The 27,741-nt window shown below is 41.9% G+C and overlaps 1 protein-coding gene across 4 annotated transcripts in view; it reads right to left on the bottom strand.

Moving 5' to 3' along the window:
* PMP22 (peripheral myelin protein 22) overlaps window positions 1-27,741 on the bottom strand; it is a 332,912-nt gene that overhangs the window by 5,851 nt on the left and 299,320 nt on the right. For 2 of the 4 annotated variants that reach the window (XM_049861564.1, XM_049861563.1), the window contains exon 6: window positions 18,831-19,055. The exons of 1 other annotated variant lie outside the window; for it this stretch is intronic. In XM_049861564.1, the coding sequence (XP_049717521.1) occupies window positions 18,846-19,055 (210 nt within the window). In that variant the 3' untranslated portion in view covers window positions 18,831-18,845. Of the gene's footprint in view, window positions 1-18,830; window positions 19,056-27,741 lie in introns of those variants that run through there. One more of the 4 variants, XM_049861565.1, reaches the window with a different exon arrangement.

The raw sequence follows: 27,741 nt of genomic DNA, 5'->3' as shown, positions 1-27,741 counted from the left end.
GAGGATCTCTAGCCACCACTCCAAGGACCCTCCACTCCATGAGCTCCACCCAGTCAACTGATCAGGGGCCACTGCATGTGAGTAGTTCTGTCCCTATTTTTTGGTTCCCACCTGCTTCTGTGGTCAGCTGTATCCCTAGTGTTCTCGCCTGACTTTCGGCTGCACTTTCCCTCTTTAGATCCAGTTCATGTTCTGCTCACCTGCTTCACATGAGTTTATCTCCACTTTATCTCTGTCCCCTGTTGGGATTCCATGAAGTTGCCTTCTTGTGCTCCTCATCCGGGAACGCTACTCATTTTGTCTCAAGATGGCCGTGCTGTGCTGGCCAGCTGACAGAGTGCCTAACATCTATAAATCTTTTTGTTTGCTGTTTCCATTAAGATTCTCCTTCCCTTTGTGTTCAATCTAATTCTTCATTCTTTCATTTGCTGTTCTGGGTTTCCAGATTATTGTCTGTATTTGTTTCACTTGGTTTCCCAGTTCTTTGCTGTAGGGGGACAGCATGATGTGTTTGACTAAGCCACCATATTGAGCCATCTCTCTTTTACTTTTTCAGATAGTGCTACAATGTAGAGCCTTGTATATATATATATGCCTTTTCATATTTTTTCAAAAAATTGTTGGGATAGAATCTTAGAAGTAGAATTGATCAATAGGTGTTATGGATTGAATTGTATCCCCCCAAAATGATTCCCAATATTGTGTGGTTGTCCACCATTTTGTGGTCTGATGTGATTATCCTGTGTTGTAAATCCTAACCTCTAAGATGTAAATAAGGCAGGATTAGAGGCAGTTATGTTAATGAGTCAGGACTCAATCTACAGGATTTAGGTTGTATCTTGAGTCAATCTCTTTTGAGATATAAAAGAGAGATGTGAGCAGAGAGATAGGGGGACTCCTACCACCAGGAATGAACCAGGAGGGGAGCACATCCTTTGGACCTGGGGAAGATTGATGACACAAATCTTACCCCAGAGCCAACAGAGAGAGAAACCTTCTCCTGGAGCTGGCATCCTGAATTCAGACTTGTAGCCTCCTAAAATGTGAGAGAATAAATTTCTGCTTGTTGAAGCCAACCACTTGTGGTATTTCTGTTATAGCAGCACTAGATAACTAAGATAATAGGTAAATGCATATCTATTTTTCCTAGATATTGCCAAATTCCTCTCTATTGCTGTTATATTATTTTGCAATCTCACTAGCAATCTGTTTTCCCACAACCTCACCAACATATTATGTCTTCAAATGCCTGGATTTTTGCCAACCTGAGAGGTTGGTGTTTTCATTTTCATTTATTATACTGTAAGCTTGGTTGACCATCTTTTTGTATGACTAAGAGCCATTTATTTTTTTCTTTAAACTGCTCATATCTCCAGCCCATTTTTATAGAGCTATTGATCTTTCTCTTTTCTATTTTTGAAGGTATTTATGTAGTAAGAATATTATCACTAATTTGAGATTAAAGTAGCACATATTTTCCCCAGTTTATTTTTTTAGTTAATTTATGATCATTTTGCCATTCAAAGCCTTTTTTTAAATGTAATCAAATGTATCAACTATTTCCTCATTAGTTTGGGATTTCGTGTAACAATTTGAATTTTTCCTCCACCCTGGATGTGATAGTTAAGGTTGTGTGTCAACCTGGCTGAGCCATGATTCTGAGTGGTTTGGCAGCTTTGTAATGATGTACTTATCCTCCATTTTGTGATATAATGTAATCACATCCATGATGTGACCTGATGTGATCAGCCAATCAGTTGTAAGAGGAGTTTCCTCAGGAGTGTGGCCTGCATCCAATATATATGAACATTATGTCAAACCTCACTGGCTTTTGATTGGTCTGGATTCAGCACCCAGCTCATCATCATCTGACATCTGGTTCTTGGGACATGAGCTAGTGGCTTGCTGTACTGCCTGCTGATCTTGAGTTCATCAGACCCTGCAGCTACAGGAGAAGCCTCCAGCCTGACACCTGACCCAGGGACTTGGGACGTGCCAACCTCCACAACCACATGATTCATTGACTTGAGATAAATATCTCTCTCTTTCATATACATATACATATATGCTTCACTTTATGGCTGCTAAGCATAAGGTCAGCAGTTCAAATCCACTAGGTACTCCTTGGGAAATCTATGGGGCAGTTTTACTCTGTCCTGAAACCCTGGTGGCGTAGTGGTTAAGTGCTATGGCTTCTAACCAAAGGATCAGCAGTTTGACTCCACCAGGTGCTCCTTGGAAAGTCTATGGGGCAGTTCTACTCTGTCCTATAGGGTTGCTATAAGTCAGAATTGACTCAACGGCACTGGGTTTGGTTTGGTTTTTGTATATATATGTGTGTATATATAGGAACAGTCACTTTGAAAAGCCAATTGAATGTATCTGCCTACCTCTCGTCCCTCAATTCTTCTTCTAGAATTGCTTAATATAAAATTACTTACCTGGATACTTAGAGACCTGTAGTATGTTCACGGGCACTATGACTTATTGTGAAATTTTGGAAACTAGTCCAGACATTCTTTATAAAGACAATGGCAAGTAATTGTGGTAAACACTTACTGGACTATGATGTTGATGTTAGTTGCTGTCTATTCAATTCTGATTCATGGTGACCCCATGTGTGCAGAATAAAACTGCCCCATAGGGTTTTCAAGGTAATAACCTTTTGGAAACAGGTCAACAGGCATGTCTTCTGAGGTGTATCTGTGTGGGTCCAAACCATCAGCCTTTAGGCTAGTAGTTGAGCACATAACCTTGTGTATAGCCTGCAGCCATTAAAAGAATGATGTATCCATTTCGAATCTGTTTTTGTGCATGACGTGAGGCATGGAATACTGTTTCATTTTTCTGCATGTGGAAACCCAATTTTCCCAACACCATTTCTAATCAAATAGGCTTAGCACCCTTGTCAAAAATCAGTTGACCTCAGATACGCAGGTTTATTTCTGAACTCTCAAGTCTATTCAATTGGTCTATTGTTATAACAATACCAGGCTGTTTTGATTACAGTAGCTGTATAATATTTTAAGATCAAAGAGTGTGAGTCCTCCTCTTTGTTCCTCTCTTTCCACGTTGCTTTAGGTGTTAGGGGTCTCTTGCCATTCCATATAAAGTTGAGAATTGATTTTTCCATTTCTGTAAAGAAGGCTGTTGGAATTTTGATTGGGATTGCATTGAATCTATAGATCACTTTGGGTAGTGCTGACATCTTAACAATATTAAGTCTTCTAATCCATTAACATGGAACATCTTTCCATTTAGTTAAATCATTTTTAATCTCTTTCAGCAGTGTTTTATAATTTTCATTGTATAAGTCCTTCACAGCCTTGGTTAAATTTATTTCTAGGTATTTTATTCTCTTAGGTGCTATTATAGATGGAATTATTTTCCTAATTTCCCTTTCAGATTTTTCATTGCTTGTGTAGAGAAACCAAACTGATTTTTGTTTCTTGACCTTATACACTGAAAATTTGCTGAAGTCTTGTATTAGCTCTAGAATTTTTCTTCCAGATTCATTGGGATTTTCTGTATATAGGATCACAGCATCCATGAATAGAGATAATCTTAATTCTTCCTTTCCAATCTGGAAAATTATTATTTCCTTTTCTTGTCTTATTGATCTGGCTAGGCTTCTAATGCAATACTGAATGGAAGTGGTAGAGTGGGCACCCTTGTCTTCTTCTCAATTTCAAGGAGAAATTTCTCAGTCTTTCTCTGTTAATTATAATGTTGGCTGTTGGCTTTTCATATATTCTCTGAACCATATTGAAGAATTTCCCTCCTGTCATGGATTAAATGATGTCCCCCCAAAAATGTGTGTGTATCAGTTGGGCTGGGCCAAGATTCCTGGTATTGTGTGATTTTCCTATATGTTGTAAGTCCTGCCTTAATGATGTTAATGAGGGAGGATGGACGGCAGTTGTGTTAGTAAGGCAGGAGTCAACCTACTGGATTAGATTGTGTCTTGAGGCAAGCAGAGAGATGGGGGGACCTCATGCCACCAAGAAAGCAGTACCAGGAGCAGAGCATGTCCTTTGGACACAGGGGTCCCTGCACCTGAGAAGCTCCTCGACCATGGGAAGATTGAGGACAAGGACCTTCCTCCAGATCCTACAGAGAAAGCCTTCCCCTGGAGCTGATGCCCTGAATTTGGACTTGTAACCTATTAGACTGTGAGAAAATTTCTTTTTGTTAATGCCATCCACTTGTGGTATTTCTCTTATGGCAGCACTAGATGACTAAGACACCTTCTCTTCCAATCTTCTTGAGGGCTTTCATCAAGAAAGGGTGTTGGATTTAATCAAATGCTTTTTCCGCATCCATGCTGTTGTTGAGTGGAGTGTTCCATACCTATTTGTTAAGTCCCGTTGCTTTATAGTGTTATTCAGCCTCTCTATTCCCTTGTTGATCTTATTTCTAGATGTTCTGTCCATTGAAAGTGGTGTACTCAAAATGGATTAAGGGCCTAAATGTGTAAACAAAACCCAAAAAATTCTCAGAAGAAAATGCAGGGGCAATGCTGTCAGGCCTAGCTTTTAACAATGGACTATCTAAATAATAACAAAAGTATGAACAGCAAAAGACAAAATGAATGAGTAACCACTTAAAACCAGGACAGGAACCATTCCCAAAGCCAACTCTTCAGACAGGAATTGGACTGGACAATGGGATGGAGAGGAATGCTGGTGAGGAGTGAGCTTCTTGGATCAGGTGGACACTTGGGACTATGTTGGCATCTCCTGCCTGAAGCGGAGATGAGAGAGTAGAGGGGGTTAGAAGCTGGTGAAATGGACAGGAAAAGAAAGTGGAGGGAGACAGTGGGCTGTCTCATTGGTGGGGAAGCAATTGGGAGTATGTAGCAAGGTGTATATAATTTTTCATGTAAGAGACTGACTTGATTTTTAAACTTTCAGTTAAAGCACAATAAAAATTAAAAAAAAAAAAGAAGAAATCAAAAGATGCATTGCATTGGGCAAATCTGCTGCAAACGACATCTTTAAAGTGTTGAAAAGCAAAGACATCACCTTGAAGACTAAGGTGCTCCTAACCCAATCCATATTTTCGATCACAGCATATGCATGTGAAAGCTGAACAATGAATAAGGAAGACTGTAGAAGAACTAACTGACGCCCTCGAATTGTGGTGTTGGCGAAGAATATTGGATATACCATGGACTGCCAAAAGAACGAACGAATCTGTCTTGGAAGAAATATGACCAGAATGCTCCTTAGAAGCAAGTAGGTGAGACTGCGTCTTACATACTTTGGACGTGTTGGTAGGAGGGATCAGTCCCTGGAGAAGGATGTCATGCTTGGTAAAGTACAGGATCAGCAGAAAAGAGGAAGACCCTCAATGAGGTGGATTGACACAGTGGCTGCAACAATGGGCTCAAGCACAACAATCATTGTAAGGATGGCACAGGACTGGGCAGTGTTTCGTTCTGTTTTTCATAGGGTCGCTCTGAGTCAGAACTGACTCGATGGCACCTAACAACAACAGTAACAACAACCAATATGTATCTAAAACTTTGACAACTTAACAACAAATATATAATAACATAATCATTAAATGGACAAAAAACTTGAATAGATGTTTCACCAAAGAGGACACTCGAAAGGACAACAAATACACAAAAAGATGCTCAATGTCATTTGCCGTCAGAGAGATGCAAATCAAAACCACAATGACATACTATTTCACTCCCACTTAAAAAAAAAAAAAAAACCCTTGCCATGAGTCGATTCCTCCCGACTCATAGCGACCCTTTAGGACAGAGTAGAACTGCTCCATAGGGTTTCCAAGAAGTGGCTGGTGGATTCAAACTGCCAACCTTTGGTTAGCAGCCATGCTCTTAACTTCTGTGACACCAGAGCTCCATTCACTCCCAGTAAGATGGCTAAAATTAAATAAATAAATAAATAACAGAAAAATAAATGTTGAAGATGTGGGGAAATTAGAACTCTTATCCAGTGCTGGTGGGAATGAAAAATGGCACAGCCATTGTGGAAAACAGTGCGGCAGTTCCACAACAACAACAACAAAAAAAACTAAAAGTAGGACTGCCGTAAACCGTATGATACAGCAATTCCATTCCCAGGTATATACCCAAAAGACTTAAAAGCAGAGACTCAAACAGATATTTGCACACCAATATTCACTGAAGCACTATTCACAGTAGCCAAAATGTGGAAACAACACAAATGCCCATCAAGAGATGAGTGGATCTATATACAATGGAATGCTACTCAGCCAGTACGAGAAATGAAGTCTTGATACATGCTACAATATGGATGGAGTTTGCTGACATTACGCTGAGTGAAATAAGTCAATCACAAAAGGACACATATTGTACGATCTCACTTACATGAAAAGACAGGAACAGGTAAACGTACAGAAACCAAAGTTTATTAGTGGTTACCAGGGGTGAGAGGGAAAGGAAGGGGGGCTTATTGCTTATGGAGTGCTGAGTTTTGGTTTACAGTGATGAAGAAATTGCATTGATTAAGGGTAGGATTGTATAGCTGATGAATGTAATTGCTATGAATAAGTTGTACACCTGTAAAAAGTTGAATTGGCAAAAAGTTGCATGATAGATGTATTTAGAACAATGACCAAAAATAAAGAAGTAACTACTGAGGCTGCTTATGAATAACCAAACACCTTGTGGGATTTAGTTCCTTGGTTATGAGATTTAGGGTCATGGTTTCATGGGATATCCAGGTTAATTGGCCTAATAACGTGTTTAGTGCTTCTGCTCTACCTCCTAGTTTGTTGCATAGTGCCTGTGGTCTAAAAGCCTGCAAGTAGCCATCCAAGGCACAACAATTGGTCTCTATTTGCCTGCAGCAACAGAGGAAGAAAGAGAGTCAGAAATAGGAGGAAATGGAATGTGAGGCTAATTGCCTTCATTAACAACTGTCTCCTTTGCCATGAGACCAGAACTGAATGGTGCCTGGCTACCCTTACTGAAGGTTTTGATCAAAGATTCTATGGAAGAATCCTGATCAAAAGGGTGAAAATACAGAACAAAATTTAAAATGTGCACGGAATTCAGAATTTCTGCAGCCGTGGAGGCTGGATGAACCTCTGAAGCTGTTGCCCTGAGATAATCTTTAAACTGTACACCAAAAATATCCCTTGTCTTCTTAAAGCCAAATAGTAGTTTATTTAGCTTAACTAGTACAGAATGTCTGACTTGAGTGTTATGCTCTTTTGAGATCTATGTACGTGGGATCAAATTGACAACATAACTCCAAAGTTTAGATAGGAAACTTAGGGGACAGTGAGTTTATGTTAATGGGGGAAGGATAACTCAAAAAAGGAAGGTGAGAATGTTTGTACAACCCAAAGAGTGTAATCAATGTCATTGAATTGTACATGTAGAAGCTGTTGAATTAGTGTATGTTTTGCTGTGTATATTCTCAACAACAAAATAAAATAAATTATTAAAAAATAAAGCCAATTAGAAAAACATCAAAAAAAAAAAAAAAGAATGATGCAGATCACTGTGTACCATCATGAACACATTTCCATAATCGATTGTTAAGTGAAAGAGTCAGAAGGAAATCATGTTTTAGAATGATACTATTTTTGCAAACAATAAAACAATTCCAAAATAAAGCATGCATGTGTGGTGTGCAGTGGTTTTGGAAATGCAGACTAAAACATCTGGAAGGATAAGCTATCAGTCAAATGATTAACAGCATTTAGTTCTAAGGAGTGTGTGAAAAGAGAGAAATTTTGCTTTTTGATCTGCATATTTTTGCACTGTTTTTACAATTTGTTCATTCAAAAAATCTTTCCTGAGCCTCTACCATGTGTTAGGCAGGTGTTACATACCAACAAGAAAGACATCACCAAGCTCCCTCAAGAAGCTTACATCCTAGTGAGAAAAACAAAATAGTAAACATATAAACAAACAAATTAAATAAATTCACGTTATTAATAGTATTGCTAAGGATTAAATTTTGTCCCCCCCCCCACACACACACAACAACGACAACAAAAATATGTGCTGGAATCCTAATCCCTAAACCTGAGGAAATAATCCTGTTTGGAAATAGGGATTTCTTTCCATGCTAAGCAGATCATACCAGAGGAGGGTGTGTCCTATTCCTAATCCCTTCTGAGAGACTTTTTATAAAAAGAAGAGAATGGACACGGGGACACACAGGGGAAGAGAGACACATTTGAGGACCTGTTGACAAGCAAAGGAATGCAAGTGTCATTGGCTGTCACCAAAAACCAGAAAACAGGCACACAGAAGGAATATACATGGCCAAGACTCTGATTTGGACTTTTGGTCTCTAGAACTACAAGAAAATACATTTCTGTTCTTTAAAGCCACCCAATTGTTATATCTCTGTTACAGCAGCTCTAGGTAACTGAGACAAGCACAGGGAAGAAATTAGTTTCACAAGAATCTGCTTTGGAAAGGGGCTGTCAAGAAGGGCCTTTCTGGAGAGATAAGATTTAAGCTGATTTTTTTTCCATGAGGAGGTGTCATAATTCCAAGGGGAAGAGTGAGCCAAAGAGAGGGAAGCATAAATGCAGAACCTGGGAGGGAACATGGCTAATGTGTGCTGGGAAACTGCAGAAGACCACCATCTCAGAGGCAAGAATGAAGGGAGAGAGAAAGAATGAGCTCAGAGGAAGCTAAGGAGCATTTCACACACAACCTCCAGACATGTAAACAGCTTGGATTTTATTAAAAGAACACATATCTCTTCTAAAGAAAATATTTTCGGAAAAAAGCCTCACAGCCTCAGGTATGACCTTGGCTTTGAAGGTACTGGCACCCCTCTTCCCTGGGAGTGGGCTCAGGGGCAAGGAGCCTTAAGGTCCTGACAAAGGCCTTTTAACAAACGCAGAAGCAGAGCTGTGTCAGAGGCAGAGACCGCAAACAGGAGACAGCCTAAGACTCCAGTGAGTCTCAAGAAGAGGTTTTTGGCTGTTGGGGGAGCTGAGGACTCCTAGAGGGCAGGGGATAGGTTCAGCCACTGGTGCATACCCTATGGTCACCACCACCCCTGGAACGGCAGGTGTTTAGGACGAATGGCCTGAACAGAAAGTGATACAATGGTATCCATTATGACGTAGATTACAATTGAAAGGTGAGTTACCTCTTTTCTAGTTTTGCAAAGGATTCCTGAACATCAGAAATTCAAATTGTTGATAACTTTCCTCCCATGAATGTCCTTGGAACCACCAGTGTCTGGGTCATTTTCCTATTCATTCATTGAGCGACTATAGAGCATAAGGGGGAAACCAAATGCCATTTCCATTCGCGGAGGTTGGAAGGACGCTGGGACTGGAATGAGACACTGGTCACTGGAGGAAGCACATTAGCTTGGCATGATCCAATTCCCCACTGAGCTCAAGGGCTGGAGCAGCTTAATCATCTCTGCTCCCATGGGACGCTCCCAAGTGAGGACAGAAGGGCCGCCAGACTGTAAAAGCACTATGAATTAACACCCCCTGACCTGAGGCAGGCGTAGTGGGAAGGCTTTCCATTCACACGTGCAGGGCAAGCCTAACTCATTTGAGACCATACGGCCAGCCAGTATGCACATCAGCTCAAGTCAATGGATGCAACTTGAGAATAAAGTTAATGCCCCATTCTCTTCACTAGAGTTGACTGTAATAATTCAAAAGACATAGTCAACTCTCCCAAACAAACCAGAGAGTTATAGGCTTTGCTCCATCAGGCTACAGGCTTGCACCTTGACTGGGTTTTCCGTCCCTAAACTCTTGTGTGAATTTATGCAGGTCACTGAAACACTTGGAACATTGGATTCATCAGTTGTAAAATGAAGGGGAAAATATCACCCTCTCTGTCTCAGTGGGAGATCACCAATCTTCAGCTAACTCAGGATCGTCTCTCAGGTAAGAAAGGGATCTTGGTTCACATAGAAGCAGAGCAGAATGGCACCCTGTGCTCCTTAGGGAATGAGGTCAGGGAAGGGGCAGTACACTCTTGAGCAGACTGGGACAGCTGCCTGAACATTCACTAGTATTTATTATGTACCCGCTAATCATAAGGGAAGGAGGTCCTGGGTGGTGCAAATGGTTAACATGCTTGGCTGCTAACTGAAAGGTTGGAGGTTCGAGTCTACCCAAAGGTGCCTCAGAAAAAAGGTCTGGCAATCTACTTCCAAAAAATCAGCCATTGAAAACCCTATGGTGTGCAGTTCTACTCCAACACAAATGGGATCACCATGAGTGAAATCGACTCTGTGGTAACTGGTTTTTAATCATAAGGGGCTATGTCTTGTGCTCAGGGCAGAGAAATATCCCCTACCTTCCAGGAGCTCACTGAGTAATAGGGAGACAGGAAATGTGCACAATAGGATAAATAGCAGCACAGGGTTGCCTCTTCCAAGGGCTACAGGAAGGCAGACAAGGAACAGTAATGAGAGTGGCCTTGTGGGGGAGCAGAACTCTTGCTAGAGCCAGGAGAAAGGCCGGGATGGGGAGAAAGACAAAGAGCCAAGGAGACACGTCTTAGGAAAACGGTAGTTTAGTGGATGCAAAAGGGTCAGGTGGGAAGTTCTGAGAGTTAGTGCTGGAGATGTGGGGGATGGCCAGACTGTGGAAGGCTTTGGATGCCAGAGCAAGACGTCATGATTTTATCCCATGCACAGAGCTGAAGGCTTTTTGATCAGAACGATGTTTGTAAAGATAAGTTTTTGTTTTTGGTGGAGAAAAGTCAGAAGGCATGGCTCCTCTTTGGAGACCTTTAAAATAATTTAGTGGATAAAGGCATTCATTAGGGAGGGATGATTCAGATGGAGAAGGGGAAAAATGCACAACACATGGCAGAAGGAATCACCTCATTTTGCTGGCTGATCATTTAAAATAGAGTAATATCCCTAATGGGCAATGTAGGAATGAAGCAAGGGATCAAAGAAAACCTGTAATATCACGCCTAGGTCACTAAAAGTGGAGACACCGCTGGCAGGAATTGGGGGAATGCAGAAGGGGAGAGAGGCTGCTGAGGAGAAGTGTCTGAAAAAATGGGGACACCATCTATAAGACCAAAGAGAGAGAGAGGGACAGGCTCCTCACCGTTTTACACACGAAGGAGGCAAGGGTTCTTTAGAGTGAAGAAGACACGGCTTTGAAGTCAGAGGACTTCTCTGGCTGGATGAATGGCTGAAAAACAGCAATGAAATAAAACCAACAAACCCATTGTCGTTGAGTAAGTTCCCACTGCTGACAGCTCCATGCATTACAGAGTAAAGTGTTGCATAGGATTTTCTCGGCTGTCATCTTTGTGGAAGCAGATCACTAGAACTTTCTTTCATGGTGCTGCCTTGCTGGGTGGGTTCAAACCACCAACCTTTAGGTTAGTGATCAAGCACAAACTGTTGCCTTATGTCCAACCATAGGCTCCATGTGCATGCAGACAGTCCTGTTCCTCACAGAGAGCCCCACACGGGGAAAAAGAAAGAAAGAAAACACAGACCAGCAAGTGAGTGACTGCAAAAAGCATCATGAAAGCCAGAGCCCTGTGGTCATGTTCTCAGCTGGAATGTCAGCCCCACGAGGGCAGGGATCGGGTCTGTTCGTGGTCACATCACCAACATCACCATGCACACAGATGGTGCTCATAAGCCACTGCAGGGCGATTGAATATATAAGATCCAAGGGACAAACCTGGAGGAAAGGGTGGACAGAGAAGGTGCTTTCTGGAAAAAAAGGGATTGAACATCCACATATATAGCAGAAACTGAACTTGGAGAGGTAGGGAGACAGGAAGAATGCATTCCAGGTGAAGGAGATGACTTACGGGAAGGCACAAAAGTAGAACAGTGTAAGCAGCATGAAGGAGGAGGGAGACGGCCTGCTGGCACAAAGGGACTGTAACCGCTTGAGCCAGTCTTTTTTATAGAGTAGCCAGCAAGTCTACTGTTGTTTTGAGGAGCTGCATATTTTAGTGTGGAGCCCTGAGTGGTACAAATATTTAACATGCTCAGCTGCTAACCAAAAGATTGGAGGTTGGAGTCCACCCAGAGGCACCTCAGAAGAAAATCCTTGCAAAATTAGCTGTTGAAACCCTATGGAACACAGTTCTACTCTGACACACATGAGGTCACCATGAGTTGGAATCAACTCGACAGCAACTGGTATTTTTATATTTTAGTATAAAGTCTCCCTAGATACAAAAGTTCCAGTGAAGACAGCAAAACTGTGCTTGCTAAGAGTGAAATTGTTCACTATCTCATTAATTGCTCAGTGATCAACCTATGAGCTCAAACTTCATTCATTTCTCATGCTAATAAACATTTGTGTAGAGGGAAGACTGAAATCCTTAGGCATGAGACTTGGGAAAGTCTCCTCACCTTGTGGTCCTTAGATGCCTCGTGTACCAAGAAGACATCAGATCAGATGGTCCCTCAGATCCTTCCAGTTCCATCCTCTGGCCTCACACAGTCAGATGCAGAATGGCCTTTGTCCTCTCCTAGCTGAGCCCCTCTACTCAAAAAAAAAAGAGAAATAAAACCCAGCATCTGGGAGGTCTCTGAAGGGAAGGCTTCTCTTACAGTGTTATGTTTGGAAAAGAGATTCTGTGAAAATGATACCATTGATTGTCCATTTATTTCTTCTCAAAGGCTTTTATATCAAATGTCCTCCTTTTTCATATCAAACATGTCTGTGGGAAGCAATGCTTAGAAAAACAAACTGCTAAAGTCTGTCTCTCTGAAGAGTAGCTCTCTGATACAGAGGGAGGCCTGCTGGAAGAGAGGGTGGGAGATCGCTGCTGATGACCTGATCTTTTCTTGGAGCCCCACCAGACTCAAATGTGAAATGGCTGTTGATGGCAATTGATTTACCTTATCCATTTGGACTCCTGGTGGTGCAGTGATTGACAGCTCAGCTGCTAACCAAAGGTCACCAGCTGCTCTTTGGAAACCTTACGAGGCAGCTCTTCTCTGTACTATAGGACTGCTATGAGTTGGAATAGATTCAACAGTGATGGGGTTATTTTTTTTTTTTTTAATTTGGCTACCACCCATCTATCAGCTTGTCCTACTCTCATGGCTTGTGTGTTGCTGCGATGCTGGAAGCTATGCCGTTGCTATTTTAAATACCAGTAGGATCACCCATGGTGGGCAAGTTTTAGTGGAGCTTCCAGACTAAGACAGACCAGGAAGAAAGACCTACTTCTGAAAATTAGCCAGTGAAAAACTTACAGATCACAATATAACATTGTCTGACTTTCTTGCTTTGGACATGTCATCAGGAGGGATCATTGCTGGAGGAGGACATTATGTTTGGTGAAGTAGAGGGCCAATGAGAGTGAGGGAGACTCGTAGTGAGATGGACTGGCACAGTGATCATGGTGATAGATTCAAACATGCTGACAATTGTACGGATGACACAGGACTGGGCAATGTTTTATTCTATTGCACGTAGGGTCGCCATGAATTGTAGTCAGCTTAGCGGCAGCTGTCTATCTCTATTTGGCAGAGTTTCTGTCCTGCACGTGTATCAGAACTCACTCCTTACCATAATCGTGCAGATGGGCCACTAGGTGAATACGTATTCTCCCCCTTCCCACAGTACAGCTTGCCCCTCAATTCCTTATAATACCCTAAGGTTCCAGATGGAAGAAAAATTTTAACTGTCCAAAAATGTGGAAAATGGAACATTTATGTTCTTAAAATCCACCATATTGATGATGAAGCATCAGCCATGGTTCTATTTATTCCATCCAAAGTTTGGTAAAAGAAACTAGAAACAATGAAAAGCCATGCACTCTGTATCTGTGACGGCCAGCCTCTAGCCATCACATCCCACCTCCACCATTCCAGTCCCATCATTCTCTGGTCTTGCCTTCTCTTGCTACATGTGATTTGAGAGCCCTGAGTCCAAGTCCCTGGAATCGTCTGGCTATCCTCTGTTCTATTCAAGCTGCTTCTGAACTGTGGGGTTTACTGATCCACCACCTCTGGCTGACCTATATTTGGCAGTGGCTCAATCACAACAGTACTGGGGGATTAAAGGATCAGAGTGTGACTCAGTCAGGTCAACACAAGACTTTTCCAAGCAGCCACACCAGATTGCTTACCGAACTTACCGCTTGCTATGACCAGGAGTAATGGACCTCATATACAGCCACCTCGCATCTGCCGTGGTGGTTTGCATGTTGCTATGATGCTGAATGAGCGGCACTTCATGACTATCGACCAAGAAACCTGAAATGTGTCTCCATCTGTAAGAGTCTGTAGGTACAGTTGGTATGAACCAGGATGGTGAGAAGATCAAAAGAAAGATGGCATCCCCTGTCCATCAGTTCCCGTGCTTAAATGCAAGTATGCACGTGCTGTTGGAGAGATGGACTTAGAAGGTTTATTCAAATGTCGCTTGAGCATGTCTTCTATAAACCTGCTAACCTGCTCCAATGTTGCCATGTAAGTTATAGCTTCTGATTTTGCAGGGCTACGTTTGCAACCTATTGCTACATGGGTCAACAGTATCCTGTGAATGGTTAATAGGAATACCTTTTGGGCAATGTCTGAGACAGTTCTCCCCAATGGAAATATAAAGTGAGCCACAAATGCAAGCAACTTATATCATTTTTTATTTTCTAATCATCATATTAAATAAAGTAAAAAGAATCAGGTGACATTAATTTTAATAATATATTTTCATGTCAATATTTAAGCAATATATAATTTAGATATTTTACATTCTTTTCTTTTTTTTGGACTAAATTTTCAAAACCCAGTGGGTACTTCACACCTATTGTACATCTCAGATGAGAACAGGCACATTTCAAGGACTCAACAGCCACATGGGGCCAGTGACCATCACTTTGGACAGTGCAGCTATCTAAGTTATCAGTATCATTAACTTAAAAGCTGAAATCAGAAAGCGATTGTCAAAACAAAAACCTTACGCAGAAGGGCAGAACAGCTTTCTAGGGGTATGTCATCAGAGTCTCTGGAAGGCCCAAACCTATGTCCTGGAAGTTTGGGTGTTTATTAAGAGAGCAGATGAGTTATTAAAAGTCCTTTTTCTCATCTTGAAAAAGATTCACTTTTTCTGCAAACTGAACAAAAGCAACCAACTACCGTTCGTTAACATAACTCAACATACTGATCGTCTATGGGCCACTCGACTGCAAGCCCAGATGAGACTGCAGGTCTATGTAACATGCAAAACCTGCACAAACACACAGATCAGAATCATGTCCCTATTACTGTGATCTGTTTCCAAGCACTTTTTGATTGTGTGCAGCTTGTAAACAATGAGCTTCTTAGCCATTGCTGGTAAAGGTCATTATTCTCTAATTCAGAACCAGAAAATGATTCCCCAAGTGCCCCTCTGGAAAGAGACAGAGGAAAAAAGAAAAAATCCCTGGAGCCCAGGAATCACAGCCAGGGTAAGTCAGAAAGGACTGACGCACATGGCTCCCTCTCCACCCAGCTCATTGTGGACGTGCTCACAGGGAGGGACACAGATGGGTTGGAGGAGATTGGACAAGGCCTGCAAGTCCAGCGCTGAGTGTGACTAGTCGATACAACACAGCAGGGCAGGACAGTGGTCATATAACACTTAACTGCTATTGCAGCAATATTCATTTGTGCTGATGCAAGCAATGAATGGCTAATCTGATAATATATATATATACACATATATACACATTCACTTAACTATGGAAAAAAAAGTTCAATTTAAAAAGTGATGGATCGGGGGCCGAAGAAATACAGTGCAGCATATTAAATATTTGCAGGTAAACAAAATAGGATATTTGGCAACTGTTGTTTCTGACCCCTTCCAGCAAAAGCTTTGGTCAGTGCAGCGTTCTTAGTTACCACTGCCTGGTCTCGTGAAAACATGGCCTTTGTAAGCCATCCTCATTTGATTTCCCTAATACAATCCCTAGTAAGCCTCGTTGAACTTTTCCACTTGTGGGAGATAGAATTCTTTATTATTATTCTTTTCCCTTAACTATTGCTCCTGATATAAATTCTGAATCTTAAAAAGAAAAAGAATGTGATTCAAAGGAGACTAGGAAGCAAAATAATTTCAAGAATTATGAAAATCTCAGATCTCAATTGGTTGAGAATTAGATAAGCTTTGGAGGGAACGTGCTAACTTGATCAGGAGGTGAAGAGGTGGAAATAGACTCCTTACGTCACAACTGTGCAGAATTTAAAGAGAAGAACTTAGAAAAAGAGGCTCTGAGACGGTCGCTGAGAGAAGCTTTGGGGTCGATTTTCTAAAATTGGCTATAATATAAATGGAAATATTCAGGAAGAGAAGCAGCAAAATGGGGAATTATTGATTTATAATGAGATATATTTCAGGGTGCAGTTAAGGTGGAAGACACTGCAGTGCAATAAGATCGATTTCTACCTGAATAAATTTACATTTATTTATTTATACTTAAATAAATTTATCTAAACAGATAAATCAAGGCTCTGAAAAGTAGGTCTCAAGAACAACATAAAAGATGTGGTTTATACCCATACGCTAAGAATGCAGAGAAGCTAATCTTTTTGTTGCTTTTTGCCCAAGTTGTCAATGTCCATACACGCAGATGATAGCTCTGAATGCAGAGCTAACGTTGCAAACACACCTCCCTGACATCCCTCTGCTGTGGGGCATGGGAGCCAGAGACCAGATCAGTCATCGTGGTCACCTGTGGCCGGAGACACTTAGGAAAAAAGGAGGTAGTAAAAGTTGCCGAGTTCCTCAGCCATTTGACTGCCTTTGCACAGAGGAGCTCTTCTTCCTATGAACTTGATCCTATGCTGTGTTAACAGTGCTCCATCCAACACCTACTTACTGAGTGTCCTCTCTGGCTGTGCCTTATCAAGGAACATCTCCTGCCCTTCTGGTTCTCACAGTCTAGTGGGGAACACGAAACTAATCACGGGTAAAACTGCAACTATCATTGAAAAAAGCTTCCAAAGAAAGAAATTGGTGCTACAAGAGAATCTGAAAGAAAAGGCTTGCCTTAGTCAGGACATAAGGAGAGACTTCTTCAAGGAAGTTGCAATTTAGCTAAGTGATTTGAAAGGTCAGTAAGATTAACTAGATTAACGGAACATTCCAGGTAGAAGGAACAGCATGTACAAAGACACAGTGGTAAGAGAAAGCAGTGGGAAGAAAGCAGTGTGACTGGGAGAGAGAGAAAGACATTCTAGAAATCTAGGTGAGACAATGGTGACCTGGACTCATATAGCAGCAGTAGATTTGGAGAAGAGAGGAATTGAGATCTATTATGGGAAAAGAATGGATAAGATTTAATGATAGATTAGTTTAGACATCAGTTGAGAAGAAAAAGGAGAAATCAAAAATGGCTCCTGCATTTTCAGACTAAATTACCGAGTGGTAGCATATACTGAGAGTTCAGTGGTGGCTCAGTGGTAGAATTCTCACCTTTAATTTGGGAGATCTGGGTTCGATTCCCAGCAATGCACCTCAGGCAGTCACCGCCTATCTATCAATGGAGGCTTGTGTGTTCCTCTGATGCTGAACAGGTTTCAGCAGAGCTTCCAGATTAAGATGGACTTGGAAGAAAGTTCTGGCAATATGCCAGTGAAAGACCTACGGATCATAATGACCTGATCTGCAAACAATTGGGGTGGCCCAGGACCAGGCAGTGTTTCTGTTGTGCTTGAGGCCACTGTGAGTTGGGGGGCGACCTGACAGCAGCTAACAACAATATCTCCTGATATGAGAAAGCCTCATGGTGTAGTGTCAGGGGTGTGTTGGGGGTGGGGGAACTGTTCAGGGGAAGGAAATCAAGAATTTTACTCTGACCATGTTAAAGTTTTTTCTGTGACATCTGAGTGTCACAAAAAATAAGCATAATGTCAAGGAAACTAAGCAGATGTGGACTCAGAGGAAAGGTCTGGCCTTTAGATAGACATTTGAGAACTATCAATATCAAGAAGGTATTTAAATTGGTAGGGATTTAGGAGCTCTCCTAAGACAGAGCCCAGAGAGGAGAAGGTTCACACTTGAGCCTCAGGGAAACCAAATATTTAGGAGTCAGTTAAAGAAGGAGGACCAAGAACAGGAAGGCAGCTCATAGAAGAAAAAAAAAAAAAATCTTTGATTCACACAAGCCAAGATTCAAAATGTTCCATGAAGAAAAACGTGCTCATCAATGCCAAATGCCACTAAAAAGGCTAAGAACAAATGTTATAAAAAACCAGTTGCTGTCGAGTGGATTCCAACGCATGTTGGAATGAGTTGCAATGCCACATGTGTCAGAGTAAAACAGCTGATTTTTCAGAAGCAGATCACCAGGTTGGGTCAACTTGAACCTCCAGCCTTTCAGTTAGCAGCCAAGCGCATTAACCATTTCCACCATGCAAAGGACTCCCAATAACACAAGCTAGATAAGGGCAAAAAGGTGCCACTGGATCAGGAAACATGGTGGTCACCAGGAACCTTGGCAAGATGGTTTCAGGGTCATATTAAGGGCAGATGCTGTACCGTGAGTTGTTGAAGACTGGGAGCAGGGGGTGGGTGATGCAGAGACAGCCTGTGTGGGACAACGCTTAGGCAGATTAGACTACTAAGGGCTAGCAGGAGAACTGGGCTCAAGGAAAGTTCCTTTTTTTTGTTGTTTTAATGAGATATACTTAACGTTTGTTTTAATTGGCAGTGCACTAGCTCTCTGGGGGAGAAAGCACTGGTTGGTAGCGGCCGATGTTAATAAAAAAAAAAAAAATTTTTTTTTTTTTTAATACTCCCCCCAAATTTGATTTCCAGCTCCCTGTATGATGTACTGAACATGAAGTTGGGAAGCGATGAGCAAAATTGGCTGTTGTGAGCTCTGGCACAGCACTGCTTTTTATGTTTGTATTTTGAGGGCATCACCCAGCAAAGAGTGAGGGATTTGTAATGCAGAACATAGAGAACAAAACCAAAGGCACAAACTCCTTGTGAAGGTAAGAGGAGAAGGGGTTCAGGGAAAACAGCAGCTTGCGGTTGAGGAGAAGAGGGGCATTCCTCCGTTGTAGCCGAAGATACGAAGAACACAGTTGCAGATATGGCAGTGGAGGGAATTCCCATCTGTCTTTTCTCTGTGTAAAGAAAGAGGCGAGAGTATCAGCTAAGAGACGCAGGAGCTGAGAAATTTAAGCTTGGGGGAAGACAATACCCCTTGTAAAGAGAGGAGGAATGAGTTGCATTTTTATTTTTAGTAGTATGGCACCATCTTCTGAAGAAGACTCTGAGAGACTTGGGAGCAGAGACTGGCTTATGTTCCCTTTTGTATTCTCTGCATCTCCTAACACAACATGTCTATACCCAATGAGGATCAAGGAATTTCTGTTCAGTGACTGATCTTAGAATCTGGAATTCAGATTTTTGCCTGGCATGCACCTTACATACTTTAAGCTTACCACTCCCTAATCATTCACTACTAGACTTACTGAACAACACAATTTCCATAGCAAAAATAAACACCAAAATCCATTATAATTACTGATTTGGGGCTTATTAAAAGAGGCTTCTATGTGTCCTCCCACCCCTCCTCCCCGCCCCCCCCCCCACCCTGTGCCAAACATATCTTGCATTCTGGCTTGATAGGAGAGAATGTGTCCAAATCTTTTTTTTTCCCCCTACTCCATAGCTGGTTTGCCTCAAACCAAGCCAAACTAACCCCATTGCTGTTATGTTGATTCTGATTCATAGTGACCCCAAGTGAGTCAGCATAGGACTGCTCCATAGGGTTTCTTTAGCTATAATCTTCATCTCACTTACTGTGGACATGTTATCAGGAAGGACCAGTTGCTAGAGAAGGACATTATACTTGGTAAAGTAGAGGGTTAGTGAAAAAGAGGAAGACCCTCAACAAAATGGATTGATGCAGTGGCTGCAACAATGGGCTTAAACATAGCAAGGTTTGTGAGGATGGCACAGGACCAGGCAACATTTTGTTCTGTTATACATAGGGTCACTGCGAGTCAGAACTGGCTTGACAGCACCTAACAGCAACAATCTTTACAGAAGCAGATTATTAGCCCTTTCTTCCATTGTACCACTGAGTGGGTCTGAACCACCAACTTTTAGGTTAGTAGTTTGTACAAGCTAGCAAGGATGGTGAGACTTCATCTCACATACTTTGCACATGTTATCAGGAAAGACCAGTCCCTAGAGAAGGACATCATGCTTGGTAAAGTAGACAGTGAAAAAGAGGAAGGCCCTCAATAAGATGGATTGACACAGTGGCTGCAACAATGTGCTCAAGCATAACAACAATTGTGAGGATGGTGTAGGACTGGGCAGTATTTAGTTCTGTTGCACATAGGGTCACTTTGAGTTGGAACTGACTCAACAGCACCTAACAACAACAACAGAGACTTTACTTACTCCTCAATTTTCCTTATTTCACAGAGGAATAAGAATCTCACTTACCTGCCCACCAGGTCACCCTTCCAACTTCTATCATGACCACATGGGCACTGCTACCTCTCCACACCACATCCAGGCCTTTATACTATGTTATGGCCTCCGACTGCCCACTCATTTTGTAATGCATATGGGAAAGGACATATGTGATGGCCATGGCTAATGGGCTCTTGCCTCTGCCCATCCTGATTTCAGAGACCTCATTACTCCCGCCGCCACTGCTTTCCCCTTTATAACTGTGTTTTTTTCGTATCTCTATGGGATTTTCATAATTCTAAATTGAAGGTCATTCATCCATTCGAAAAATATTGATCAAGTGCCTATTATGTGCCAAGTTCTGTGGGGAATACAAAAATAAGAGTGACTTATTCTCTCTTGTGCTCTGTGTGAAGACCATAGCCCATCCTCCCCATGGCCCCTCAAAGCGTATGTGGCTGTCATTCGTAGAGCACCTACTGTTTGTGCCACATCCTGTGATAAATATTTATGTGTATAATCTAACTGGTTCTTAAGAGTTGGTTCAAGACAAGCACAAAAGGATAAATATTGTATGATACTACTTCTATAAAAAGACAAAAATAGGCATACATACATAAATCAATGTTCTTTGGTGGTTACCAGGGATGGGAGGGAGAGGGAGGGGACATCATTCTCTAAACAGTAGACACGATATTTTTGGTGATGGGAAAGGCAATGTAGGTGAATGTAGGTGAAGGATGCAAAACTTAACCAAGGTAAATGATGACAATAAGAAATACACAAGATTAAAGGACCTTACTGGTAAATGCTATAAAAAAAATGCTATAACATATACAATTTGGCAACAGCAGCAGTAACAACCCAGAAATAAGTGAGTGATTATATGGGTACATGCATAAATGTGTATAGCAGGTATATGTATGTACATACGTGTGCATATACAGATGTATCTGTAGGCATAGATATATATATGTTTGCATGTGGTGCACATATATCATATATATAAAAAAAGCACAAAGAAGACACAGTCACGATTATTTCTCAAACATATACAAACACCTCAAAGGACTGGTTTACTGGGTTCAAAGGCTTAGGACAATAGTCTTATGGGACAACTAAGTTAATTGGCACAACATAGTCTATAACGTTTATGTTCTACATCCTAGATTGGGTGAGAAGCATCTGGGGTCTTAAAAGCTTGCAAACAGCCATCTAAGACACAACTATCAGTCTCTACTTGTCTGGAGCAAAAGAGAAAGAAGAAAACCAAAGACTCAAAGAAGAATAATTTCCTGCACAAATCACAGCCTCATCTATCCAGAGACCAGAAGACCTAGATGGTGCCCAGTCTACCACTACTGAACATTCTAACTAGGGTCACAATAGATGGTCCTGGATAGAATGGGATAAACTTGTAGAACAAAGCTCCAATTCTCTAAAAAAAAAAAAAAAAAGGCCAGACTTACTGAACCAGTTGAGACTAGTGGAACCCCTGAGAATATCACCCTGAGATGCCCTTTAAATTTTGAACTGAAAGTACTCCCAGAGGTCACCTTTTGGCTAATTAACAGATTGGCTCATAAAATAAACAATACCACCTGTGAGTCTTGTGATCCTGTTTAAAAAAAAAAAAAATCATCATCATCATCTATATGAGACCAAACGGTCAACTTTTAGATGATAGATGAGAAGACTGGGGGGGGCGGGGCAGGAAGCTGGATTAATGAAAATGGAACAACCAGAATGGAAATATGGAGGATGTTGACACAGTGTGGGAAATGTAACCAATGTCACTGAACAATATGTACAGAAATTGTTCAATGGGGACATGATTTGCTGTGTAAGCTTTCACCAAAAACTCAACAAAATATTTTACAAAGCTAGTTTATGAACCAAGAAAATTCACAAAGAAGTTTTTCTGGTCTACAACATATTAGAAATGAATTTTTCAAAATATTCAAGATAAAAGACTGTTCTATATTCTAAAATGGTGTCATTTCCACTTTTATTTATAAGTGGCAAATTTAATCTGGAATATTTTACTTCAATTTTTACGTTTTTAGCCGGCAAAGTAATAGCCAATACTATGTGGGTTTCCTGTGTTAGGAAGGATGCTTTTGATTGCAAATAATCGTCTGATTTAAAATTGGCCCACAGAACTGAATTTAGTGGTAAATGGCTTTCAAGTATGGTTTGATCCAGAAGCTCATGATGTTACTGGAGTTCTGGTTTCTTTTTGCTGATATTTCCTCTATCCTGTCATCACCTTTGTGAAAATTTCATTCCCAGTCTGTGTTCTCTTATTGTAGCAAATTAGCTGCAGCCATTCCAACCACCATATCATCTGCTATACTGTTCAGAGAACAGTATTCCAAGCAAAAATCCTGAGGTTCACTCTGATCTCACCAGCTAGGGTCACTTGCCCACCCATGAACAAATCACTGTGGCCATGTGAACACTGCATGGAATGTACTTTTGTTGTAACCCCTGGGAGAGAGAGGCACTTCTTGAGTTGAGCCAGGAAGGATAACAACACCAACAACAGCTGACAGAGAGTACTGGTTGCCAGGAAACTTCAATTGCTTTACATATATAATCTCACTTAATCCTCACACCCACCAGAAGAGGTAGATTTTATTAGGAGCCCATTTCACAGAGGAGGACACTGCAACATGCAGACTAAAGGTACCATCTGAAAGGTTATTGTCTTAGCTATCTAGTGCTGCTATAACAGAAATACCACAAGTGGACGGCTTTAACAAAGAGAAATTTATTTTCTCACAGTTTAGTAGGCTAGAAGTCCAAATGCCAGAGGTCAGCTCCAGGGAAAGACTCTCTTTCTCTGTTGGCTATGGAGGAAGGTCCTCATCTTCAATCTTCCTCTGACTAGGAGCTTCATGCAGGAACTCTGAATCCAAAGGACTTGCTCTACTCCTGGTGCTGCTTCTTGGTTGTTTGAGGTCCCTTGTCTCTCTGCTCACTTCTCTCTTTTCTATCTCTAAAGAGACTGGCTTAAGATGGAATCTAATCTTGTAGATCTCATCAACACAACTGCCGCTAATCCATCTCATGAACATCATAGTGATAGGATTTACAACACATAGGAAAATCCCATCAGGTGACAAAATGGGGGACAATCACAGAATACTGGGAATCATGGCCCAGCCAAACTGACATACATATTTTTGGGGACACAATTCAATCCATGACAGTTACGATTAGTAAGATTAGAACCTAGGTGTATCTACCCTACAGCCTGTACTCCTAACCACTGTGCTTCTCTTCTGCACTGCCCCAGAGCCTACTGAGAGCAAAATCAACAGACCCATGCTGAAAATGCAAGAAAGAGATCAACTCTTGGTGACTTTATTTAAACTTGTAGGTCAACTGTACCTGAAGTTAAAACCACCTCTGGACTCTTAGTATATGTGAGCCAATGGATATTTTGCTTTTGTTTCTGCAAATTTGAGATTTCTCTTACTTGCAACAGGAGGAAGCTTTAATGCAGCAAAGAAATATAAATACTTTAGACTAGGAGTTTGAGAATTTTATACAATAATTATAGTGCAAGGAATCAATGTTATATGACTCAATATCAATGATTAGCTAACCTGCGTAATGTGGACTTGGTGTTTTCTTTTTAAGATTATCTAAGTTATTCTAGGAGTGCCCAAGTGGTGCAAAAGGTTAAGGTGCTGGGCTGCTAACCAAAAGGCTGGAGGTTTGAGTCTACTCAGAGGCACCACCGAAGAAAGGTCTGGCAATACATCTGTGAAAAATCAGCCATGAAAACCCTACGGAACGCAGTCTACTGTGACACTCATTGAGTCACCATGAGTCAGAGTCAACTCAATGGCAACTTGTTACTGATTAAGTTATTCTGAAATTAAATACCTTTTTTGGAAAAAAAAGAACAAAAATATTCTAAACCATACAATTCACCAGTGTGTACAAGTGACCAGTTGAAGCTTCATCCCCGTACCCTAGCGGTGCTCCTGTATCTGGGGGGAAGACATCTGGCAACTCAATATGCAGGGCAGTATGTTATTCTTTCATGCTTGTAAGTCAGAGCAGAGATGACAATTCCTCGCTAGGACATGATGTGTCTGAAAAGATGACCTTCTTGGAAGTAATGCACAGTGATGCCCTTATAGAAATATGAGGACCAGACATAACTGCTACTGCAAACAAACTCTTGCCTCCAGATTATAATAGGGGTCTGTGGTTGGGCACCAGGGCCCTATTTTCACCAGAAATAAATGAAAACAAAATAATTACTAAGAAGACCAGTCAATGAGACTCAAATCTCTTTAAACCATGGTCCAGTTTTTCTTAAATAACAGGGCTGCTTCTGGTCTGCACTGTGGATGAACTGTGACATCACCATCTCTTCCCTAAAACTCTCACCCTTTCTATACTGCCCTCTGTGTATCCGCTGGGGTTTCCTGTAACTCCCATTCGATTGGGATGGACATGGTCTCCACCAGAGGTACCAGGACAGTCTGCTGGTAAAGAAACCCCCAATCTGTGGTCACATTTGGCCCTGGGCCTTACTGTCCTAGGGAGCCTGAATGGTGAACTGACGTTGGGGGCAGGGGAGTTATGCAGGACAGAACTAAGGTAATTATGCTAACTGAGAAGACCTCTTTGGAGGTTTCCAGAGCAGGAAGCAACTTGTGTCTGAGATTTACAGTAGAAGCCCTAAAAATAGGACACCCAGGTGTGCCTAGGGAGTGATAACAGAAGTAGCTGGGAGGTTAATCTGGGAACAAAGAAAATGAGCTGGAACCAAACCTTAATGAGGAATAGCATAAGGTCTATCAAGTGAACCTGAAGAATGAGGGAGTGGATGGGTGGAGCATGCTGGGGGAGGAGGATGGCGGGAGGCAAGAAGGCAAAAACATGTGAACAGAAGTATCCTCTCTGCAAAAAAGTGCAAGCAAGACACTAATTTTAAACAGCAAAGAAAATAAAGACTACGCAGTTGCTGATCAGGAATGAGGTGGTACAAGGAGAGGGGTTTGAGCAGATGCCTCTGCTGCCCTGGGAAAAGCTCTACCTGGAGGAATGAAGGGGGCGCTCCTCCCTCTCTCTGCCGCCCCCCTGGAGGGAGCCGACACTGGGCACCAAGAAAGGTGAGCTGTGAAACCAGGGACACAAAGCCACCTACAACTTCTCCCCTATCCATCAGGTCAAAGGAACTGAGTCCTTCTGATGTTTTTATTTTTTTTTACTAAACTATGTTATTTTGCAATATAATGTCAACACAAAACAAGGAGGAAAGGGGACTAGTGCTCCAGCCAGATTAACCTTTTGTTGAAAGGCCACCTTCTGTCTCAGTCTCCTAGTGCTGTTGTAACACAAAGACCGCAAGTGGGTGGCTTTAAAAAACAGAAATTTATTTTTTCATTTAAGAGGCTAAAAGTCCGAAATCAGGACACCAGCTATAGGTGAGGACTCTCCCTCGTGGACTCCAGGAGAAAGTCCTTGTTCCAGCTCAGTAACCCTGGATTCCTCGGTTTCTTGGGGATCTTCAGGTAGTATGTACCCGCCTCCCTTTGGTACCTGCTTGTCACTGTGCTGCTCCTTATAACTCCTACACGATTAACGTTTAGGACATGCCCTGCCCTGACATGGCCTCATTAATGTAATGAAGAAAATCCTATTCCCAAATGGGATCATAACCACAGGTACAGGGGTTAGGATTCCAATACCTATTTTGAGGGGATGAAGTTCAATTCATAATGCCTCCTGACCCAGGAAACGAGGAATCACTTTTTTAATTTCTAAAACCAACCTTTTTCTCTGTGTAGGAATATCTGCCTCCAAACTTATTAAGGTATCATCTGTTCCTAAAAGGAAAACAAAACCACAAGCAAACAAACAAAACCCTCTTTGGGTGAATGTGATTCCCCCCCACCCAGCTTCATCTCTAGCTTTTCTGTCTCTTCACCTCCGTGGCTCTGCAACCATCAATCTATACCCTCCGCCTCTTTCTTACCATCTCTTCCCCCTTAAACCTGAGCAGCTGCCTCCCATCCTCACCTCTGCACTAGAACTGTTGTGGGAGACTTCTGATCCCCTCATCAATTGCACACTCAACATCTTTTCTCAAGTCCACATTTTTCTTTGCCACCCTGTAGCAATCAGAAGTGTTGTCTTTTGCCCCTGGTCCTCAGAACTGTATTTATTTGGTGTCAGTGATCCATGGATGGGGGCCTGGGGTGGGATTTAACCACTGAGGACTCGTGTGCGTAGTCGGTGGTAGTGGTTCTCACATGTTAGCAGAATCAGACTTACCAGGAGGGCTCCTTACCACACTAAGTGTTGGGGCCACCCCTAGAGTCTCTGATTTGGTAGATTGAGCGGGCCCTAGAATTTGCATGTATAACAAGTTCCCAAGTGATGCTGATGAAGCTGCTCCAGGGGCTACCCCTTGAGAACACTTGCTGTATTTTAATAGTTCTCAGCCAGTCTGGGCATTAAAATTATTACCTGGGGCTGAGGTGCTTCTAAAAATACAGAGACCCAGGCCCCACCTGGACCAATTAAATCAGAATCTCTGTGAACTGGACAGGGGTTGTCCCTGTGATTCTCACAAGCAGTCAGGGCTGGTGATATCTGCATTCACCCCCTTCCCTAGTTCCACTTCGCCATCGATGTCTGTGGGGACAGACGTAGTGGCGTCATTACAGGGACTCAGGGGGTGTGGACTGTACCAGGTGACATTGTCAGAGGTAGTGACAACAAAATGGCTGTCTATAGAACTTTTGTGCAGTGTTTCATCAGAAATTTACTATTTTTTATGAAAATATCCCTGTAGTTAGTTATAACAATGAAACATTTTTCATAAGCCCAGCTCACATGTATCAATACACCTACAAGGATAAAACTCTTATGCTAATTTACTTTTTGAACCTTCTAATGCCCTCTGATCAGAGCTGTTCTTATTACCCAGTTACAATGACACGTGGTTTCATCTGCACACTCTACAAGCATACAGTGTTGTTTTCATTGCTGCCATTTTTTTTTAAATAATTTTTATTGTGCTTTAAGTGAAAGTTTACAAATCAAGTCAGTCTCTCACATATAAACTTATATACATCTTACTACATACTCCCGTTTACTCTCCCCCAGTGAGTCAGCCTGCTCCCTCCTTCCAGTCTCTCCTTTCATGACCGTTTTGCCAGTTTCTAACCCCCTGTACCCTCCCATCTCCCCTCTAGACAGGAGATGCCAACACAGTCTCAACTGTCCACCTGATACAAGTAGCTCACTCCTCATCAGCATCTCTCTCCAACCCATTGTCTAGTCCAATCCATGTCTGAGGAGTTGGTTCCTGTCCTGGGCCAACAGGTTTGGGGACCACGACTGCCG

Source organism: Elephas maximus, chromosome 19, assembly GCF_024166365.1.
Source record: "Elephas maximus indicus isolate mEleMax1 chromosome 19, mEleMax1 primary haplotype, whole genome shotgun sequence".
Lineage (NCBI taxonomy): Eukaryota > Metazoa > Chordata > Mammalia > Proboscidea > Elephantidae > Elephas > Elephas maximus.
Note: the sequence above shows the minus strand (reverse complement) of the source record. Positions and strands in the feature narration are given on the sequence as shown.